The 23,246-nt window shown below is 46.2% G+C and overlaps 1 protein-coding gene across 1 annotated transcript in view; it reads right to left on the reverse strand.

Annotated features, from left to right (window-relative positions):
* LOC115134938 (disks large homolog 4-like) overlaps positions 1-23,246 on the reverse strand; it is a 62,269-nt gene that overhangs the window by 6,440 nt on the left and 32,583 nt on the right. Inside the window, exons 4-19 of the mRNA XM_065023571.1 lie at positions 11,689-11,742; positions 11,481-11,531; positions 10,689-10,813; positions 5,433-5,602; positions 5,018-5,154; positions 4,342-4,483; positions 4,100-4,238; positions 3,587-3,743; positions 3,169-3,271; positions 2,955-3,069; positions 1,856-2,032; positions 1,494-1,536; positions 1,356-1,386; positions 1,161-1,208; positions 952-1,053; positions 664-836 (exon numbers count right to left, since the gene is read on the reverse strand). Of these exons, the coding sequence (XP_064879643.1) occupies positions 664-836; positions 952-1,053; positions 1,161-1,208; positions 1,356-1,386; positions 1,494-1,536; positions 1,856-2,032; positions 2,955-3,069; positions 3,169-3,271; positions 3,587-3,743; positions 4,100-4,238; positions 4,342-4,483; positions 5,018-5,154; positions 5,433-5,602; positions 10,689-10,813; positions 11,481-11,531; positions 11,689-11,742 (1,767 nt within the window). The remainder of the gene's footprint in view (positions 1-663; positions 837-951; positions 1,054-1,160; positions 1,209-1,355; positions 1,387-1,493; positions 1,537-1,855; positions 2,033-2,954; positions 3,070-3,168; positions 3,272-3,586; positions 3,744-4,099; positions 4,239-4,341; positions 4,484-5,017; positions 5,155-5,432; positions 5,603-10,688; positions 10,814-11,480; positions 11,532-11,688; positions 11,743-23,246) is intronic.

A 23,246-nucleotide genomic window follows, 5' to 3' on the forward strand; every position in this document is an offset into this window, starting at 1 on the left:
GGAGGGAGAGATGGAGGGAGGAGACGCAGGGTAAGAACAGAGGAAGGTAGGGAGGGTGGAGGGGAGGGAGAGACGGAGGGAGGAGACGCAGGGAGAGAACAGAGGGAGGGAGGAGACGCAGGGAGAGAACAGAGGAAGGTAGGGGAGGGTGGAGGGGAGGGAGAGATGGAGGGAGGAGACGCAGGGTAAAACAGAGGGAGGTAGGGAGGGTGGAGGGGAGGGAGAGAGGGAGGAGGAGACGCAGGGAGAGAACAGAGGGAGGTAGGGAGGGTGGAGGGGAGGGAGAGATGGAGGGAGGAGACGCAGGGTAAGAACAGAGGGAGGTAGGGAGGGTGGAGGGGAGGGAGAGATGGAGGGAGGAGACGCAGGGTAAGAACAGAGGGAGGTAGGGAGGGTGGAGGGGAGGGAGAGACAGAGGGAGGAGACGCAGGGAGAGAACAGAGGGAGGTAGTGAGGGTGGAGGGGATTCAATCAGCCAGATCCTTTTACACTTCTTAAGCCAACCAATACAGTACAGCAGCTGTTGGGACCATGTTAAATAATGTGGCGCGGCCTAATGTATCGCCCCTCTCATGTAAACCCATTATAAATAATATAGAATCACATTAATAACATCATGATAATATACTGTATCTCTAGGAGGGGATGTTATCTATGCTGCACCTGCTCCGCCACCTCTCGCACGCTCTGGACGCTGGTGCCGTATAGGTGGCTGTTGTACTGGCCCGCCTCGATGAACCGGTGGCTCTGGATATCCTTCTCCATCTGTTCCCGTGACGACACAAAGTGGTAGTCCCGCCCGTCCACCTCGTACTCCCGCTTGGGCCGCGTGGTGTCTGTGGGGGGAGGGGACAGGCGGTCAGTCAGGCGGTCGACCAATCACCCGGTCAATAGACGTAAACCATTGGGGCGAGCAGGGAAATGGTTCATCTACGACGGGTCAATACTTACGAGGGACACAAGATCCAAACTTGTCAGGGAACTCTGACAGCAGGTCATCATTTACCCTGTCCTTTATGGGACCCAATATTATGATGGGCCTGGCATAATGCACTTTATGGATAGAGAGAGAGAGAGAGAGAGAGAGGTAAGACGGAATAAATAAGGAGTAAAATAGAAGTATAACTTGAATAAAATAGTACTTGAAAGTCTACTCTCACCCTCCACTTGTGTCACTGCTTCATAGCTGTGTTGAGAATCGTCCCTCCCTGAAACCAGAACACAACAACACCAGCCAGTCAGTCAGTCAGTAGCTACTGTTCATCTGATCGCTGTGGCGTTCTAGTTAAATAAAATAATCATCCTTTCTAGCACCACCAATTGCAGAGCCAGTCTCCTCCGGTACAGCTGCTTACCTTGAGATCCGAGGCTGTCCCGACTGCGATCCTGCACAACACAGAGAAAACAGATGTTTAGAGAGCGAGAGAGAGAGAGAGAGACGAAGACATTGGTGTAAGATCTTTCATAAGACCCTCACTAACTTATGTGCTTACCCTCTCTTTGGTGCCCATGCGAGACCACTCTTTCCTTTCTACCCTGAAGGGGTTAGGAACGAAATGAGGCAGTAAAGGACAGAGGGAGAGAAAGAGAGCGCGATAAAGAGAGCGGGAGAGGGGAAGAAAGGAGCGTGAGAGGCTGAAAGTGAAAGATCCGCTACATAACCATAGAATTCCACATGCAAACGGAGAAAACAAATAGCATATAGTACCACACACACACACACACACACACACACACACACACACACAGACACAGACACAGACACAGACACACACACACACACACACACACACACACACACACACACACACACACACACACACACACACACACACAGTGCTGTGAGGTGTCTGACCTGCGTTTGCTGGGAATAAAGCCGACCTCCTCAACGTCTGTCTGAGGACTGACCCGTCTGGCCTGCCACCACTCCTCATCACCACAGTCCAGGACATGGAGCACGTCACCAAACCTGAAGCCCACCGCCTGGCTCAGGAAACCACAGTCTGCTGTCTTATCATAGTCAAACAAGGCCCTGGGACAGACGGAGGAGAGGAGACCATGGGATAGGAGAGGAAGAAGACACAGTTACAAAAGTAGATACAGACATTCTTTGAAGTCTAAGTGGGTTCTTGTGCTCTGAGGTGTTCACAGTGCTGTACTAGCCTGGTAGTATCTGTGTTGTGTCCTTGTGGGGTTGTATATAGTATATAGTGCAATATTAATGAGAACCTGATGTTGAAGCCTCTTTTGGGGTAGTATAAAGTGCAGCATTAATAAGTACCTGATATAGAAGCCTCTCTTGGGGTTGTATATAGTGCCGTATTAATGAGGACCTGATGTTGAAGCCTCTCTTGGGGTTGTATATCGTATATAGTGCAGTATTAATGAATACCTGATGTAGAAGCCTCTTTTGGGGTTGTATATAGTATATAGTGCAGTATTAATAAGTACCTGATATAGAAGCCTCTCTTGGGGTTGTATATAGTGCAGTATTAATGAGTACCTGATGTAGAAGCCTCTTTTAGGGTTGTATATAGTATATAGTGCCGTATTAATGAGTATCTGATGTTGAAGCCTCTCTTGGGGTTGTATATCGTATATAGTGCAGTATTAATGAGTACCTGATGTTGAAGCCTCTCTTGGGGTTGTATATAGTATATAGTGCAGTATTAATGAGTACCTGATGTTGAAGCCTCTTTTGGGGTAGTATAAAGTGCAGCATTAATTAGTACCTGATATAGAAGCCTCTCTTGGGGTTGTATATAGTGCAGTATTAATGAGTACCTGATGTAGAAGCCTCTTTTAGGGTTGTATATAGTATATAGTGCAGTATTAATGAGGACCTGATGTTGAAGCCTCTCTTGGGGTTGTATATAGTATATAGTGCAGTATTAATGAGAACCTGATGTTGAAGCCTCTTTTGGGGTAGTATAAAGTGCAGTATTAATAAGTACCTGATATAGAAGCCTCTCTTGGGGTTGCTCCTCAGTGTCGTCTGACCAGAACCCATGCTGCTGTTCATCAGCTGTTCCCTCAGGTCGTGGATCTTCGCTTCGAAACGGCTGTACTCTGAACACACACACACATACATTAGCACATGTATGGTCTCTTGGCGTACGGTGATGCAGTGTTGTGTGCAATGGTAGGTTACTGTAGTGCTGGCCTCACCCTCTGGTCTGTACTGGGCGATGATGGTGACAGTCTGGCCAGCGTTCTTCAGGGCTGCCGCAGCCTGCTCATGGGTGGCGATACGCAGGTCCACTCCATTCACCTGACACACACGCACGCACACACGCACACACACACACACACACACACACACACACACACACACACACACACACACACACACACACACACACACACACACACACACACACACACACACACACACACACACACCCTAAACTCTCAGAGAAGTGTGTGCGTGTGAAGCTGTGTGTGTGTGTGCCTAAGAAAGAGAGCGACCGAGAGTTTGTGTATATACGTAAGTGTGTGCCTGTGTGGTTGCGTGACTATACACAAGTGAGTATGTGTGTGTGTACAGAATATGAATCCACTCATGTGTGAGCATGTGTGTCCTTACGCTGAGGATCTGGTCGCCCTTGCGCAGCTCACCGCTGAGGTCGGCAGGCCCCCCCGCCAGGATGAAGGAGATAAAGATCCCCTCTCCATCCTCTCCTCCCACGATGTTAAAACCCAGGCCTGTAGAACCCCGGTGGATCAGCACTCTCCTAGGCTCCCTGACAGAGAGAGCAGGGGAGAAGGGGAGGGACGGAGGGTCAGGGAGAGACGAGGAGAAATGGAGGGGAAGAAGGAGACTAACAAGAGGGAGAGGTAACATGGGGAGGGAGAGATGTAAATGAGTAGTGAAATGGGGACACCACATTTTGGGGCACAAGGAGGAGGGAGGCAGAGAGAAAAATAAAATAATCGTTGGTTAGCTCTGGGTCAGGCCTGTGCTAACCGAATCCTACCTCCATCACGAGCTTTTCATTTTCACACCAAGCTCATCATTTTACGATCCATACATGGGAGGCCTTTGGGAAAAGCCATAGGTGGATTTGGAATATGAGTCAGCCCAGAAAGCTTTGCTCACCTGGGAAGGTCTTCATCCCCCATCATGCTGTGCAACACTGGAGAGAAGCGACTGGGTGAGGTGGGAGTGAGGGCTTGTGGGTAATCTGATCCAAGGTAGGTGGGGTGGCCAAGATCTGTGTCCATGTGAGCGGAGTAAGCTGAAGAAAGAAGACATGGACCATTAGAGGACCACACACACACACACACATGCACACGCACACGCACACACACACACACACACACACACACACACACACGTACTGCTGGTAAGGTCTGGCGGGTTGTAGGAGTTCAGGTAGAGGTTGTTAGGCTTGGCCACCCGGAGGTAAACCACCTCGGCTGTGTTCTTCAGGGCTCCCACTGCATCCTCGTGCATCACGTCCTCCAGACACACACTGTTCACCTGAACCCACAGACAGCATGGGATCAGACCTACTGCTACACATGCTGCTGACCTGTACATCATGGACGTAGTAAAATAGCCCCTGCAGTGCTGACAGGCATATTACACAGCTTCTCAGTCAATGGAATGTCAACGTGATCCTTCTCTCTGAGGACGTTCTGAAGCTATTTCTAAATCACAGGGCATGGTATCATAGCTCATTGGGAAAGAAAGCAGTGGATCAGGCACCATTTTGTAGTTCCTGCATGGAGCCCATATTGAGTCAAATCCACCACTCATCTGCAATGCCTCTATGGCCCAGGAGATGGCAGTAGAGCTACACAGTGCAGGCAGCAGCAGAAGCAGTGCTGGTGATGTTAAAGAACTCTCCTATCCCACACATCTATTACCATATTAATGAAAGTCATCTCAGGCTGTGAAAATGACAACTGTTATTTATCGAGATTCTTAAAGCCCCTACGCTGCTGAAGTGGACAAGATATGCTGGCTTGTCTAAGTGGGCCTCTACTAGCCAGTGTGTGTGTGACGACTGACCGCCAGTATCTTATCCCCTATCTGCAGCCGCTGGTCCTTGTGAGCAGCCCCACCCTCGATGATCTTAGTGACATAGATGCTGTTGTCTCCTGGTATGTGCTGGTTCCCCACCCCTCCAGCGATGCTGAAACCTAGACCTATGGGAGGGACAGGATGGAGCAGAGAGAGAAAGAGAGAGAGGGAGTAAGAGAGAATAGAGAGAGAGAGAGAGAGAGAGAGAGAGAGAGAGAGAGAGAGAGAGAGAGAGAGAGAGAGACAGTGAGAGAGACAGAGAGAGCAATGGAGAGAAACAGAGAGAGTGAGATGGAGAGTGAGAGAGAGATGGAAGAGGTGGAAAGAAAGATGTAAATAATAATTGACAGGTACATAAATATGGAAGCATTAACCACACAAACAGACACAAACAGAGCTGTACCTTTCGGCCCTTTGATGAGTTTGATCTCGGTGACTTTCTCTGCGGCTGGTTTCCTGCGGAGCACGTAGAGGCGGACGATGGCCCCCGCCTCCTTCAGAGCCTCCACTGCCAGACTGTGGGTCACCTCCCTCACATCCACATCATTCACAAACAGGATACTGTCATTCACACTGAGAGAGGAGAGAGAGAGAGAGAGAGAGAGAGAGAGAGAGAGAGAGAGAGAGAGAGAGAGGTAGAGAGAGATGGAGAAATAGAGAGAGAGAGAGAGAGAGAGAGAGAGAGAGAGAGAGAGAGAGAGAGAGGTAGAGAGAGAGAGAGAGGTAGAGAGAGAGAGGTAGAGAGAGATGGAGAAATAGAGAGAGAGAGAGAGAGAGAGAGAGGTAGAGAGAGATGGAGAAATAGAGAGAGAGAGAGAGAGAGAGAGAGAGAGAGAGAGGAGGGAGGGAGAAAGAGAGTGAGAGAGAGAGGTAGAGAGAGAGAGAGAGAGAAATAGAGAGAGAAGAGAGAGGTTTATTGTTAGTGATGAGTCTGCCACCCAGAAGGTGAGGTGTCGAGGTGAGGAAAATGATTATTTAAGAGTGTTGGAAGAGGTAGTGTTTCAGATGTTTTCGAAAGATGGGCAGGGACTCCTAGCTTCAGGGGGAAGCTGGTTCCACCATTGGGGTACCAGGACAGAGATGAGTTTTGCCTGGGCTGAGCGGGAGCTGCCCTCCCGTAGGGGTGGAAGGGTCAAGAGACCTGAGATGGCAGAACGGAGTACTCAGGTTAGGTTGTAGGGTTTGAGCATAGCCTGAATGTAGGGAAGGGCAGTTTCTCTTGCTGCTCCATGGGCAAGTACTAAGGTATTGTAGTGGATTTGAGCTTCGACTGGAAGCTAGTAGAGTGTGCGGAGGAGTGGGGTGACATGGGAGAACTTCGGAAGGTTGACAACCAGAGGGGCTGCAGCGTTCTGGATAAGTTGCAGGAGTTTGATGGCACAAGCGGGGAGCCCAGTCAACAGCGAGTTGCAGTAGTCCAGACGAGAGAGCACTAGTGCCTGGATTAGGACCTGTGCCGCTTCCTGTGTGAGGTAGGGTCGTACTCTACGGATGTTGTAGAGCATGAACATGCAGGAGCGAGCCACTGCTTTGATGTTTGCAGAGAACGACAGGGTGTTGTCCAGGGTCAGGCCAAGGTTCTTCAAACTCTGGGAGGGCGACACTGTGGAGATGTCAACCGTGATGGAGAGGTTTATGAGTGGGCAGACCTTCCCCGGGAGGCAGAGCAGCTCCGCCTTGTCAAGGTTGAGCTTGAGGAGGTGGGCCAACATCCAAGTTGAGATATCTGCCAGGCATGCAGAGATACTTGCCGCCATCTTGGTGTCAGAAGCGGGGGAAGGAGAAAAGTAGTTGAGTGTCATCCACATAGCAATGATAGGAGAGACCATGTGAGGACATGACGGAGCCGAGTGGCTTGGTGTATAGAGAGAACTGAGCCCTGGTGCAGACCTCTCCACGTCACCTGGTAGGAGCGGCCTACCAAGAAGGATCCAAGAGTGTGCAGAGCCTGAGACGCCCAGCCCTGAGAGGGTGGAGAGGAGGATCTGATTGTTCACGGTGTCGAAGGAAGTGGATAGATCTAGGAGGATGAGAACAGAGGAGAGAGAGTCAGCTTTGGCAGTGCGGAGAGCCTCTGTGACACAGAGAGCAGTCTCTGTTGAGTGACCCGTCTTGAAGCCTGACTGGTCAGGGTCAAGAAGATCGTTCTGAGTGAGATAACGAGGAAGTTGATCAGAGACAGCACACTCAAGTGTTCTCAAGTGTTCAGCACACTCGAGAAATGGACGAAGGGATACAGGTCTATAGTTTTTGACGTCAGATGAGTCGAGTGTTGGTTTCTTGAGGAGGGGAGCGACTCGGTGGCCATTTTGATGCCGGAGGGGACGCAACCAGTGGTCAGGGATGACTTGATGAGGGGCGTGAAGAACGGGAGAAGGTCTCCAGAGATGGTCTGGAGAAGGGAGGAGGGGATGGGGTCGAGCAGGCCTATTCTCTCACCCCTTTGAGACAGCCCTGCACACCATCCTCTCTACAGCGTACTCTCTTGGCCCCATCCTCCTGTCCTGTGTCACGTGACCAGCTGGCCTGGCCTTCACTCTGTCACTCTAACTACGCAGAGAGAAGAGCAGTCAGCCCATCCGTCAGTCAGTCAGCCAATCCGTCCGTCAATCAGTCCACCCACCAGTAACCCTTTAGTTCAGCGTCAGCTCCAAGCCCACAGAGTATGCACTGTGTAGATACAGGGACTCTGACAAGGCTTTTAAAGTCCACAGAGTATGCACTGTGTATATACAGAGCAGACAAGGCTTTTAAAGTCCACAGAGTATGCACTATTTAGATACAGAGCAGACAAGGCTTTTAAAGTCCACAGAGTATGTACTGTGTAGATACAGAGCAGACAAGGCTTTTAAAGTCCACAGAGTATGCACTATTTAGATACAGAGCAGACAAGGCTTTTAAAGTCCACAGAGTATGCACTGTGTAGATACAGAGCAGACAAGGCTTTTAAAGTCCACAGAGTATGCACTGTGTAGATACAGAGCAGACAAGGCTTTTAAAGTCCACAGAGTATGCACTGTGTAGATACAGAGCAGACAAGGCTTTTAAAGCACCATATAATGGGAGTCACATTTGTCAAAGCCTTGGTGCTCATGAATATTCAGGACCTGACATTTGCATGACCTTGTCCATTACTTCCTCTGCTCTTAAGGTAACATTAAGAAACTAGCCTTTGCATACGCTTCATTCGTGGACCCCGCTTAACATGTCCATTTACACGGGTAAATGTAGATTTTAGAGACACGTTTCTGCACATTCTAGCGACTGTCAAACGCTCTTTCGACGCATTCAAAGCTATTGCATTTTCTATGACAGTGAGAGACATGTCAAATGGATAACGGAAAGTGTGACTTCGATGGAGGCAGCCCAGCCAGCCTTGTACGGCGGGGAAGACGTGTCATAGTCATCTCCTCTGATGGTACCTTCTAGAATCCCAGATGTGCCCTTTAAATGCCATGTTAAATTCCTTCAGTAATGGACAGGCCTGTGAGGGACAGAGAGTGTAAGTGCTAGCCATTCCCTAGGCCAAGGCTGAAAGAGAGAACGATGTTGGAGTGGGGTCCCAGTACAGAGGGCCTAGGTAGGGTGAGGAGGGGGAGGACTATATTTAGGCAGCTCCACTGCGATGAGTGGACTCAGTGGTGAAACGCATCTGTCTGGCTGACTGAGTGAATGCAGTCTGGGGGGGGGGAGGAGAGTGAGCGGAGGAGGAGGGGAGGAGGAGGAGGGGAGGGAGTGGGGGAGGGGTTAGGCATCAGAGTGTGACTTCTCTCTCTGAGACTCAGCTGGCACTGACATGAGTAGCCTACATCACTGTTGTAGCCCTGGGTTGTGTTTTTGTTTGTGTGTTTGTGTGTTTATGTCTGTGTGTGTGTGTGTGTGTGTGTGTGTGTATTTGCATATGCATGCATGAGCCTATGTTCACGTGTCTACATACACTTGCATACAGTAGAAGTCAGAAGTCATTAGTCATTAAAACTTGTTTTTCAACCACTCCACAAATGTCTTGTTAACAAACTATAGTTTTGGCAAGTCGGTTAGGACAACTACTTTGGGCATGACAAGTAATTTTTCCAACAATTGTTTACAGACAGATTATTGCACTTATAATTCACTGTATCACAATTCCAGTGGGTCAGAAGTTACATACAGTAAGTTGACTGTGCCTTTAAACACCTTGGAAAATTCAAGAAAATGATGTCATGGCTTTAGAAGCTTCTGATAGGCTAATTGACATCATTTGAATCAATTGGAGGTGTACCTATGGAAGTATTTCAAGGCCTACCTTGAAACTCAGTGCCTCTTTGCTTGACATCATGGGAAAATCTAAAGAAATCTGCTAAGACCTCAGGAAAAAAATGGTAGACCTCCCCAGGTCTAGTTCATCCTTGGGAGCAATTTCCAAATGCATGAAGATACCATGTTAATCTGTACAAACAATAGTACCAAAGTTTAAACACCATGGGACCACACAGCTGTCATACCGCTCAGGAAGGGGACGCGTTCTGTCTCCTAGAGATGAACGTACTTTGGTGCGAAAAGTGCAAATCCAATCCCAGAACAACAGCAAAGGAGCTTGTGAAGATGCTGGAGGAAACAGGTACAAAAGTATCTATGTCCACAGTAAAACGAGTCCTATATCGCCATAACCTGAATGGCCACTCAGCAAGGAAGAAGCCACTGCTCTAAAACCGCCATAATAAAGACAGACTAAGGTTTGCAACTGCACATGGGGAAAAAGATTGTACTATTTGGAGAAATGTCCTCTGGTCTGATGAAACAAAAATAGAACTGTTTGGCCATAATGACCATTGTTATGTTTGGAGGAAAAAAAGGGAGGCTTGCAAGCCGAAGAACACCATCCCAATCATGAAGCACGGGGGTGGCAACATCATGGTGTGGGGGTGCTTTGCTGCAGGAGGGACTGGTGCACTTCACAAAATAGATGGCATCATGAGGTAGGAAATTTATGTGGATATATTGAAGCAACATGTTAAGACATCAATCAGGAAGTTAAAGCTTGGTCGCAAATGGGTCTTCCAAATGGACAATGACACTAAGCATACTTCCAAAGTTGTGGCAAAATGGCTTAAGGACCACAAAGTCAAGGTATTGGAGTGGCCATCACAAAGCCCTGACCTCAATCCTATAGAATATCTGTGGGCAGAACTGAATAAGCTTGTGCGAGCAAGGAGGCCTACAAACCTGACTCAGTTACACCAGCTCTGTCAGGACGAATGAGCCAAAATTCATCCAACTTATTGTCGGAAGCTTGTGGAAGGCTACCCGAAACATTTGACCCAAATTAAACCATTTAAAGGCAATGCTACCAAATACTAATTGAGTGTATGTAAACTTCTGACCCACTGGGAATGTGAAGAAAGAAATAAAAGCTGAAATAAATCCCTCTCTACTATTATTCTGACATTTCACATTCTTAAAATAATGTGGTGACCCTAACAGACCCAAGACAGGGAATTCTTACTCGGATCAAATGTCAGGAATGGGTTTAAATGTATTTGGCTAAGGTGTATGTAAACTTCTGACTTCAACTGTATATGTGCGTGTGTATACAGAGTTCAGGGTTGGGATTGACAACTTGAGGCTTCTGAAAAGGAGATGATGTGCTAGGTAGGTAGGTAGTTAGTTAGGGGCGTACCTCAGCCGTCCGTCCTGGGCCGCAGCTCCTCCAGGGATGATCTTGGTGATGAAGATGCTGGGGTCATCACCAACATGAGGGTTATCTGTCCCCCCAGCTATACTGAAGCCCAGGCCTGAGTTACCCTAAACACACACAGCATCACACACAGCATCACACACAACATTACACACAGCATTACATACAATATTCCACACAGCATTACACACAACATCACACACAGCATCACACACAGAATCACACACAACATTACACACAACATTACACAACATTACACACAGCATTTCCCACAATATTCCACACAGCATCACATACAATATTCCACACAGCATTACATACAACATCACACACAAGCATCACACACAGCATCACACACAACATCACACACAGCATCACGCACAGCATTACACACAACATTACACACAACATTACACAACATTACACACAGCATTTCCCACAATATTCCACACAGCATCACATACAATATTCCACACAGCATTACATACAATATTCCACACAGCATTACATACAACATCACACACAAGCATCACACACAGCATCACACACAACATTACACACAGCATCACACACAGCATCACACACAACATCACACACAGCATCACACACAGCATCACACACACAGCATTACGCAGTGTCAAACATGATGACTATCACAGACCAAACTGTTGTAGATTACATACATTTTACTCTTCTTTGGCTATCCCTGATCAGTTGTAGGATAACAATAAGGCTTTGACCCCATGTTATAATTATTTGCTGTAAAACACTCACTCGTTCCAGTGTAATCTCTTCATACTCAATTTCCCCCTCTGTCCCGTTGACCTGAGAGAGGAAGACAGTGTTTTATCCAATGAACGATGAGTAAAAACTAGGACGAAAAACCATGCAGCAATATGGGATGAGTATTGTGTAGGATGATCATCAACAATGGAGTATTCCTGCAGTGAATAATGCAGTGTGGTTGGTGTACTACTCTTACGTAGGGAGAGCCGTCGAGCGTGTCAGTATTCACCACCACTGGAGGAGAATTCCCCTGGACGAGGAAAGAGACGGGAGGAAAGGGAGAGAGGGAAGGAGAGAAAATGTATTAGCGCGCACGTGCACCCTGTGCTCACACACACACACACACACACACACACACACACACACACACACTCCAAATCTTCAGGGTTCGGGCCTTATGGCAGAAACAACATATCCTGTCCTAGTCTTTACCTCTGTACAGCGAGATAATGTTTGAGTGAATCTCAGGATAAGCAGGCATGGAGTCAGTCTGCCCTGCTCAGGCTGTTGGAGCCTCTCCCTCTGCAGGCAGGCAGACCCTGCAGTCACAGCACGGCCATTTTAGAGCCCAATGACGATGACAACACCACACATAGTCACTGTGACATATCCTGCCTGCCTGCCTGGCACACTGACTGACTGCTCCACACCCCAGCCACAAGGCACCAGCCACAAGGCACCAGGCCTTGACTTTGCAGCTCTTTCCTGTGAGTCAACGTTATCTAACAAAGCCCTAGGTTGGTGTCACAATGACAACGCTCTGTGAAATGATTCTGTAAATACATGCAGGTTTAGGGAGAAGGAAGAAGTCGTTTCATAACACCACCACGAAAGGCGACATCGTGGCAACACCTATCAGAGCTGTTAGTGTTCAAGGCTATCAGCGTGGTTCCTCTCACTCAGTGTCTACAAAGCCTCCTCGTTAATCAGGGAGCTGCTTCTAATACATGCCAGGCCTATTGGCATTAGAGTGGTGAAGGTGTACCTGCCCCCCGATGTCCTGTACAAAGAATACACTCTGTACACCGTATTTGACTTCCATCTCTCTATCTACCCCTGTCTCTTTCTCTCTGTTGAACTCCTTCTCATCCCTCTCAGCTCCTCTCCTCCCGTTGCTTCTCTCTCCAAAATGTTTTTCGTTGCATCTCGTCTACAAATCTTGGGAGAAAAAAAAGGTGCTATCTAAACTCAGCAAAAAAAGAAAAGGTCCTCTCACTGTCAACTGCGTTTATTTTTCAGCAAACCTAACATGTGTAAATATTTGTATGAACATAACAAGATTCAACAACTGAGACATAAACTGAACAAGTTCCACAGACACGTGACAAACTGAAATTGAATAATGTGTCCCTGAACAAAGGGGGGTCAAAATCAAAAGTAACAGTGACAGTCAGTATTTGGTGTGGCCACCAGCTGCATTAAGTACTGCAGTGCATCTCCTCCTCATGGACTGCACCAGATTTGCCAGTTCTTGCTGTGAGATGTTACCCCACTCTTCTACCAAGGCACCTGCAAGTTCCCAGACATTTCTGGGGAGAATGGTCCTAGCCCTCACCCTCCGATCCAACAGGTCCCAGACATGCTCAATGGGATTGAGCTCCGGGTTCTTCGCTGGCCATGGCAGAACACTGACATTCCTGTCTTGCAGGAAATCACGCACAGAACGAGCAGTATGGCTCATGGCATTGTCATGCTGGAGGGTCATATCAGCATGAGCCTGCAAGAAGGTTACCACATGAGGGAGGAGGATGTCTTCCCTGTAACGCAGAGCGTTGAGATTTCCTGCAATGACAACAAGCTCAGTCCGATGATGCTTTGACATCCCCCAGACCATGACAGACCCTCCACCTCCAAATCGATCCCACTCCATAGTACAGGCCTCGGTGTAACACTCATTCCTTCGACGATAAACGTGAATCCAACCATCACCCCTGGTGAGACAAAACCTTGCACTTTTTGCCAGTCCTGTCTGGTCCAGCGACGGTGGGTTTGTGCCCATAGGCAACGTTGTTGACGGTGATGTCTGGTGAGGACCTGACTTACAACAGGCCTACAAGCCCTCAGTCCAGCCTCTCTCAGCCTATTGCGGATAGTCTGAGCACTGATGGAGGGATTGTGCGCTCCTGGTGTAACTCGGGCAGTTGTTGCTGCCATCCTGCACCTGTCCTGCAGGTGTGATGTTCGGATGTACCAATCCTGTGCAGGTGTTGTTACACGTGGTCTGCCACTCTGAGGACGATCAGCTGTCCGGCCTGTCTCCCTGTAGCACCGTCTCAGGCGTCTCACAGTACGGACATTGCAATTTATTGCCCTGTCCACATCTACAGTCCTCATGCCTCCTTGCAGCATGCCTAAGGCACATTCATGCAGGGACCCTAGGCATCTTTCTTTTGGTGTTTTTCAGAGTCAGTAGAAAGACCTCTTTAGTGTCCTAAGTTTTCATAACTGTGACCTTAATTGCCTACCGTCTGTAAGCTGTTAGTGTCCTGACGACCGTTCCACAGACGCATCTTCATTAATTGTTTATGGTTCATTGAACAAGCATGGTTAACAGTCTTTAAACCCTTTACAATGAAGATCTGTGAAGTTATTTGGATTTTTAAGATTTATCTTTGAAAGACAGTGTCCTGAAAAAGGGACGTTTCTTTTTTTGCTGAGTTTAGAATCTAAAAGGGTTCTTTGGCTGTCCCCATAGGAGAACCCTTTGAAGATCCCTTTTTGGTTCCAGCTAGAACCGTTTCGGGTTCCAAGTAGAACTCTTTCTACAGAGGGTTCTACATATATGGAACCAAAAAGGGTTTTACCTGGAACCAAAAAGGGTTCTCCTATGGGGACAGACGAAGAACCCTTTTTGGAACCCTTTTATCTAAGAGTGTACTGTAAAAAGGGTGGATGGACTATTCTACATTCTGTACTCCTTCTTAGAGAATGCACAGCAGTCTCTCTCTCTCTCTCTCTCTCTAAACTTCTATCCTTTTCCGCTCTTAATTTTGTCCCTCCCTGATTAAAATGAGGAAGACACTGTGCATCCAAAGTGCTTACAGAGAAGCAAACAACAGCAGCAGCATGAAATCAGCCTGCCGACCTTCACACAGCTGACAGCCCGCAGAGACACACACACACACCACACACCACACACACACACACACACACACACACACAGACACAGACACACAGACACACACAGACACACACACACACACACACACACAGACACACACACACACACACACACACACACACACACACACACACACACACACACACACACACACACACACACACACACACACACACACACACACACACAGAGACAATCACATTGTTCCAATGAGTCCCAGATATATTCCCTCTCCATCCCTTAAGTTGTGCATCTATCCAACCATTCCTCTTTCTCCATTCTCCTTATGCATGAACATACCGCATCTATTGAAACGTCACATATTCTCTCTGAACAGACAGTTTGTATTCATTATTGGCCAAATTGTCCCAAACTATCCTCCGGAGGTTTGGCCCCTCTAATCCATTCCTTTAAACTGAAAGTGCTTACGCAATAATAAGGTTAACATACGGACAAAGGTCATTCTCTCACTCTCTCCTTCTCTCCATTTCTCACCGTGGCATCCCACAGCTCTGAGCCAGCCAGGATGCCAACCATCTCTCCCACTCCATCCCTCACTCCTGTCCTGACCATTGCTACCATGGTTACAGTATAGCATCAGCCACTGGGCTCTCTGAAGCTCCATGGTAGAAAGCTTGTCTCCATGGTAACCTGGATTTCCATTCCGATGGTCTAAAAGCCCTAGCTATATGGCACAGAAAATCGTAGCGAAAAACAACAGGGGAATACAAATCATTTCCACTACGTCTATTACGTAATCTGAAGCATCACTGCATGAATTGGCTCTTGAATTAACTCTTGACAGCTACATGTCGGTTGAACATTGAACTGTTAGGCATTTCATGGACATTGCTCTGTACTTTCCAGAAAGATTCCTATGGGAGCACTTGCTTTAATTCGATTGATTTAACCAGGCAAGTCAGTTAAGCACAAATTCTTATTTACAATGACAGCCTACCCCGATCAAACCCTAACCCGTATATGATGCTGGGCCAATTGTGTGCCGCCCTATGGGACTCCCAATCACGACCGGTTGTGATACAGCCTGGAATCGCACCAGCGTCTGTAGAGACGCCTCTAGCACTGAGATGCAGTGCCTTAGACCACTGCGCCACTCGGGAGCCCCTTCTATGGGAAAATGATTATTAGCATAAACTGTCTATAGGACTTATATAATAGGCGGTGTCAGAGGAAGGCCCATAACATTGTCAGAGACTCCAGTCACCCAAGTCATAGACTGTTTTCTCTGCTACCACACAGCAAGCAGTACCGGAGCGTCAAATCTAGGACCAAAAGGCTCCTTAACAGCTTCTACCCCCAAGCCATAAGACTACTGAACAATTAATCAAATGGGCACCGGACTATTTACATTGTTGGTTAAGGGCTTGTAAGTAAGCATTTCATGGTAAGGTCCACATCTGTTGTATTCGTCGCATGTGACAAATCAACTTTGATATGATTTTCGCTTACCTGTGCTGTAAGTATGGGGTTAGACAAACAAAAAGATGTTATGACGTAGAGAATATACAATCACGAACAGAGGTACTTGAGAGCAGATCAAAAGATACAGTCATTAGCTGTGTCAAATTCCCATCTGGAGTAGAAGTCTCCCTTCCATCTCGCTTTTGTGCATGGTAATCTATCTGTATGGTGATGAGTCATTCAGCTGAGACGCACTCTTACTGACAGTGCAGAGGACGCCTGAGGCATGATGTCATCTTCACCTGGACCACTTGGACCTCAGCCAGAAACCCAGGTTTGTGTTCCTACAGGGCTACAGTCCTACACTCACTCGGCTCTCTCCTCTCCTTCGTCTTTCTCTCTTCATTTTTACCTGAAGACAGCACATCTGACCTGACAGAAAACTTCTCTCTGCAGAGCCCACCCCTCCCCCCGAACAGACTCATTAATGCAGCTCGTTAGGCTTTTAATTCATTGCTGTCAGAGAGAGAGAGAGAGAGAGAGAGAGAGAGGAGCAAGAGAAGATAGAGAGAGGAGGGCAGGAATAAAAATAACCAGGAAGGCTCATATCTCATGGCAGACAGATGCTTTGAGAGTCTATTGGAGTGTAGGTGTTATAAAACCTCTCCCTTACCTCAGTTCCAGGTTCACAACCTCAAAACCAAGCTGCTAAACCACTCAAAACCCACATATCCACTAATTAATATCCAAGCAGTAAGTTACAGACCACACAAACTATACACTCTAAGACCAGGGTTTCACAAACTCAGTCCTGGCTGATTCAAATAAACAAAGCTTGATGATGAGTTGGTTTATTTGAATCAGCAGTGTAGTGCTCGGGGAAAAACCAAAATGTGCACCCTACATTTAAAAAAAAAAGTTATAGGAAACCCCGCCTCAGTCTTCTGTAAACCTAACCCTGGGAAAGAGTTTCAGCGAGACAATTAAACACATTTGAATGACAAAGACACACCAGAATGGCTTTACAAGAGGTGTTGAGTGTTCCTGAGGGGTTTAGTCTCAGTCCTGACTTAAATTTGCTTGTTATTTGGTATTTTATTAGGATCCCCGCTAGCTGTTGCGAAAGCAGCATCTACTCTTCCCGGGGTCCACACAAAACATGAAACATGACATAATACTGAACATGAATAACCAAGAACAGAACTACATGAATTTAAAAACGGCACACACAGCCTAAATATGAGTAGACACTAAAAAATATCTAGGTCAAATAGGGGAGAGGCGTTGTGCCGTGAGGTGTTGCTTTATCTGCAATTTTAAAATCAGGTTTGCTGTTCATTTGAGCAATATGAGACGGAAGGGAGTTCCACGCAATAACGACTACATAACACTGTACGCTTTCTTGAATTTGTTCTGGATTTGGGGACAGTGAAAAGACCCCTGGTGGCAAGTCTGGTTCTAGTAAGTGTGTGTCAGAGCTGTGTGTAAGTTGATTATGCAAACAACTTGGAACGTTCAACACATTAATGTTTCTTATTAAAAAAAAGAAGTGACGCAGTCAGTCTCCCCTGAACTCTTAAGCCAAGAGAGACTGACATGCATGGTATTTATATCTCTGATTACAATGAAGAGAAAGACGTACCGCTCTGTTCTGGGCCAGCTGCAGCTTAACTACACCTTTCTTCACAGCACTTGACCACATGGCTGGACAAACGAGAGCCTGCAGGACTTGCTTTTTGAAGTGTGGTGTCAAAAAAGCAGAGCATCTCTTTATTACGGACAGTCCTCTCCCCATCTTTACAACCATTGAATTTACATGTTTTGGCCATGACAGTTTACAATCTAAGGTAATACCAAGTAATTTAGTCTCCTCAACTTGTTCAACAGCCACATCATTCATTACCAGATTCAGCTGAGGTCTAGAGCTTAGGGAACGATTTGTACCAAATACAATGCTCTTAGTTTTAGACATGTTCAGGACCAGTTTATTACTAGCCACCCATTCCAAAACTGACTGCAACTCCTTGTTAAGGTTTTCAGTGACTTCATTGGTTGAATCATCGGCATATACTTACTGGTAAAACGTTTTAGAACACCTACTCATTCAAGGGTTTTTCTTAATTTGGACTATTTTCTACATTGTAGAATAATAGTGAAGACGTCAAAACTATGAAATAACACATTTAGAATCATGTAGTAACCAAAAAAGTGTTAAACAAATCAAAATATATTTTATATTTGAGATTCTTCAAATAGCCACCTTTCGCCCTGATGACAGCATTGCACACTCTTGGCATTCTCTCAACCAGCTTCACCTGGAATGCTTTCCAACAGTCTTGAAGGAGTTCCCACATATGCTGAGCACTTGTTGGCTGCTTTTCCTTCACTCTGCGGTCTGACTCATCCCAAACCATCTCAATTGGGTTGAGGTTGGGTGATTGTAGAGGCCAGGTCATCTGATGCAGCACTCCATCACTCTCCTTCTTGGTAAAATAGCCCTTACACCGCCTGGAGGTGTGTGGGATACGCCATCCAGATCCAGATGGGATGGTGTATCACTGCAGAATACGGTGGTAGCCATGCTGGTTAAGTGTGTCTTGAATTTACCAGCAAAGCACCCCCACACCATAACACCTCCTCCTCCATGCTTTACGGTAGGAAATACACATGCAGGGATCATCTGTTCACCCACACCGAGTCTCACAAAGACACGGCGGTTGGAACCAAAAGTCTCAAATTTGGACTCCAGACCAAAGGACACATTTCTACCGGTACAATGTCCATTGCTTGTGTTTCTTGGCCTACGCAAGTCTCTTATTATTGATGTCCTTTAATAGTGGTTTCTTTGCAGCAATTCAACCATGAAGGCCTGATTCACAGTCTCTTCTGAACTGTTGATGTTGAGATGCGTATGTTACTTGAACACTGTAAAGCATTTATTTGGGTCAAGGATCGGTAGGATAGTCAGTTTTACGAGGGTATATTTGGTTACATGAGTTAAGGAGGCTTTGTTGCGAAATAGGAAGCCAATTCTAGATAATATTAGATAATAGATTAAGATTAATATTGGATTGGAGATGCTTAATATGAGTCTGGAAGGAGAGTTTACAGTCTAGCCAGACACCTAGGTATTTGTAGTTGTCCACATATTGTAAGACAGAACCGTCCAGAGTAGTGATGCTAGTCGGGCGGGAGGGTGCGGGCAGCGATCGGTTGAAGAGCATGCATTTCATTTTACTAGCATTTAAGAGCAGTTGGAGACCACGGAAGGAGTGTTGTATGGCATTGAAGCCTGTTTGGAGGTTTGTTAACACAGTGTCATAAGAAGGGCCAGATGTCTACAGAATGGTGTCGTCTGCGTAGAGGTGGATCAAAGAATCACCCGAAGCAAGAGCAACATCATTGATGTATACAAAGAAAAGAGTCAGCCCAAGAATTGAACCCTGTGAGACTGCCAGAGGTCCGGACAACAGGCCCTCTGATTTGACACTGAACTCTATCTGAGAAGTCCACCTGTGGTGGATGGTGCCAGGTTTCCTTCAGACGTGACGCTTGACATTCAGACCAAAGAGTTCAATCTTGGTTTCATCAAACCATAGAATCTTGTTTCTCATGGTCTGGTCCTTTAGGTGCCTTTTGGCAAACTCCAAGCAGGATGTCATGTGCCTTTTACCAAGGAGTGGCTTGGAAGAGTATTCGCGGTTCCATTCTTCCATTTTTGCTCTGACATGCACTGTCAACTGTGGGAGCTTATATAGTTGTGTGCCTTTCCAAATCATGTCCAATCAATTGAATTTACCACAGGTGGACTCCAATCTAGTAGAAACATCTCAAGGATGATCAGTGGAAACAGGATAAGCCTGAGCTCAATTTCAAGTCTCATAGAAAAGGGTCTGAATACATATGTAAATAAGGTATTCAATTTTTTAAATGTTTAATACAGTCGCACACATTTCTAAAAACATGTTTTCACTTTGTCATTATGGGCTATTGTGTGTATAAGGCTGTAACGTAACAAAATGTGGAAAAATAGAAGGGGTCTGAATACTTTGAAAATCAGAGACAACATTTAAATATCGCTATCCATCAATGATTCCCAGCAATTTTGACAAGAACAATGGATATATGTTGCCTTAAGAGTTGTGCAAAATTGGTAGACTATTATTCCAAATGATTCACAGCTGGACTGGCTGCCAAAGGTGCTTCCACCAAGTGGGGTGGAGTGGGGGAGACATCCAATTATGATATTTACGTTTTTTTCTTTTCTTAAATTTTGACATTTGAATTCACTCTCACTTTGAAAATGTGGAGTAGGTTGTGTATACAGTGGGGCAAAAAAGTATTTAGTCAGCCACCAATTGTGCAAGTTCTCCCACTTAAAATGATGCGAGAGGCCTGTAATTTTCATCATAGTTACACTTCAACCATGGCAGACAAAATGAGAAAATAAAATCCAGAAGGATTTAGGATAGGATTTTTAGGATTAGGATTTTTAATGAATTTATTTGCAAATTATGGTGGAAACTACGTATTTGGTCAATAACAAAAGTTTATCTCAATACTTTGTTATATACCCTTTCTTGGCAATGACAGAGGTCAAACGTTTTCTGTAAGTCTTCACAAGGTTTTCACACACTGTTGCTGATATTTTGGCCCATTCCTCCATGCAGATCTCCTCTAGAGCAGTGATGTTTTGGGGCTGTTGCTGGGCAACACGGACTTTCAACTCCCTCCTAAGATTTTCTATGGGGTTGAGATCTGGAGACTGGCTAGGCCACTCCAGGACCTTGAAATGTTTCTTACGAAGCCACTCCACACCCAGGTGGTGTGTTTGGGATCATTGTCATGCTGAAAGACCCAGCCACGTTTCATCTTCAATGCCCTTGCTGATGGAAGGAGGTTTTCACTCAAAGTCTCACAATACATGGCCCCATTCATTCTTTCCTTTACACGGATCAGTCGCCCTGGTCCCTTTGCAGAAAAACAGCCCCAAAGCATGATGTTTCCACCCCCATGCTTCACAGTAGGTATGGTGTTCTTTGGATGCAACTCAGCATTCTTTGTCCCATAACACGACGAGTTGAGTTTTTACCAAAAAGTTCTATTTTGGTTTCATCTGACCATATGACATTCTCCCAATCTCCTTCTGGATCATCCAAATGCTCTCTAGCAAACTTCAGACGGGCCTGGACATGTACTGGCTTAAGCAGGGGGACACGTCTGGCACTGCAGGATTTGAGTCCCTGGCGGCGTAGTGTGTTACTGATGGTAGGCTTTGTTACTTTGGTCCCAGCTCTCTGCAGGTCATTCACTAGGTCCCCCCGTGTGGTTCTGGGATTTTTGCTCACCGTTCTTGTGTTCATTTTGACCCCACGGGGTGAGATCTTGCGTGGAGCCCCAGATCGAGGGAGATAATCAGTGGTCTTGTATGTCTTCCATTTCCTAATAATTGATTTCTTCAAACCAAGCTGCTTACCTATTGCAGATTCAGTCTTCCCAGCCTGGTGCAATTTTGTTTCTGGTGTCCTTTGACAGCTCTTTGGTCTTGGCCATAGTGGAGTTTTGAGTGTGACTGTTTGAGGTTGTGGACAGGTGTCTTTTATACTGATAACAAGTTCAAACAGTTGCCATTAATACAGGTAACGAGTGGAGGGCAGAGGAGCCTCTTAAAGAAGATGTTACAGGTCTGTGAGAGCCAGAAATCTTGCTTGTTTGTAGGTGACCAAATACTTATTTTCCATCATAATTTGCAAATAAATTCATAAAAAATCCTACAATGTGATTTTCTGGATTTTATTTTCTCATTTTGTCTGTCATAGTTGAAGTGTACCTATGATGAAAATTACAGGCCTCTCTTGTCTTTTTAAGTGGGAGAACATGCACAATTGGTGGCTGACTAAATACTTTTTTGCCCCACTGTATATGTAGGGGCCAAAAAGGAATTGAATCCCTTTTTAGATACAATTTTTAAGGCTGCAAAATGTGAAAAACGTTCAAGGGGGTGTAGATCTTCTATAGGCACTCTATCTAGGCTAAGAAACATACACTTTGCAGTCAGTGCACAACCCCCAGTGCACACATTTCTCCTGCAGGGGGTTTTGACAGGCGACTCCCTCCTTGTGCTTTGTCAGGGAGTGGGAGGCTGGAGTTGCCAGGATTCAGTGGATTTAGTAGTCTCCCACTTCCATTTTTATGCCACCTACTCAGCTCTCCCATCTCCGTGCCTTAGAGGCGGTTACCCTATCCTCCTCTCTAATTCCCGGGCCACCCCTAAACCTTCACTGATAAACTGAACCCCCTGGCATAGCCTGTCTCCCCTTCTCCGATATCAAACCACGAACCTTGACCCTAGCCACTAACTTGAACCTCTGGATAAAAATCACAGCCAACCAGAATATTGATCCTGATATTACACTATCCTCCCCATAGGAATGCATGATAAGATCCAACCCAGTGTAGGCCCGGCCATAATGTATGTGCTCTCTGACACCTGGAGTTGGAAAGCAGAGGACAACGACAAAGGACTAGTCAGCCCTTCCCCACTCTGAGGGGCCGAAATGTTTCTCTCTGTTACAGTATTCAGAGGATTGACTTCAATACCTTGACTTTGTTGTCCTTAAGCCATATTGCCACAACTTTGGAAGTATGTTTGGGGTCATTGTCCATTTGGAAGACCCATTTTCCACCAAGCTTTATCTTCCTGACTGATGTCTTGAGATGTTGTTTCAATACATCCATGTAATTTTCCTCATTTTCCTACCACAGCTTCTTTCCTAACTTACTTATTTTCTTTACTATGTCGATATAGGGCTCATTTTACTGTGGATATAGATGATTTTGTACCTGTTTCCTCCAGCATCTTCACAAGCTCCTTTGCTGCTGTTCTGGGATTGATTTGCACTCAAGTAAGTTCGTCTCTAGGAGACAGAGCGCGTCTCCTTCCTGAGCGGTATGACGGCTGCGTGGTCCCATGGTGTTTATACTTGCGTACTATTGTTTGTGCAGATCAACGGGTTACCTTCAGGCGTTTGGAAATTGATCCCAAGGATGAACCAGACTTGTGGAGGTCTAAAACATGTTTTCTGAGGTCTTGGCTGATTTCTTTTGATTTTCCCATGATGTCAAGCAAAGAGGCACTGCGTTTGAAGGTAGGCCTTGAAATACATCCACAGGTACACCTCCAATTGACTCAAATGATGTCAATTAGCCTT

Source organism: Oncorhynchus nerka, linkage group LG10, assembly GCF_034236695.1.
Source record: "Oncorhynchus nerka isolate Pitt River linkage group LG10, Oner_Uvic_2.0, whole genome shotgun sequence".
NCBI lineage: Eukaryota > Metazoa > Chordata > Actinopteri > Salmoniformes > Salmonidae > Oncorhynchus > Oncorhynchus nerka.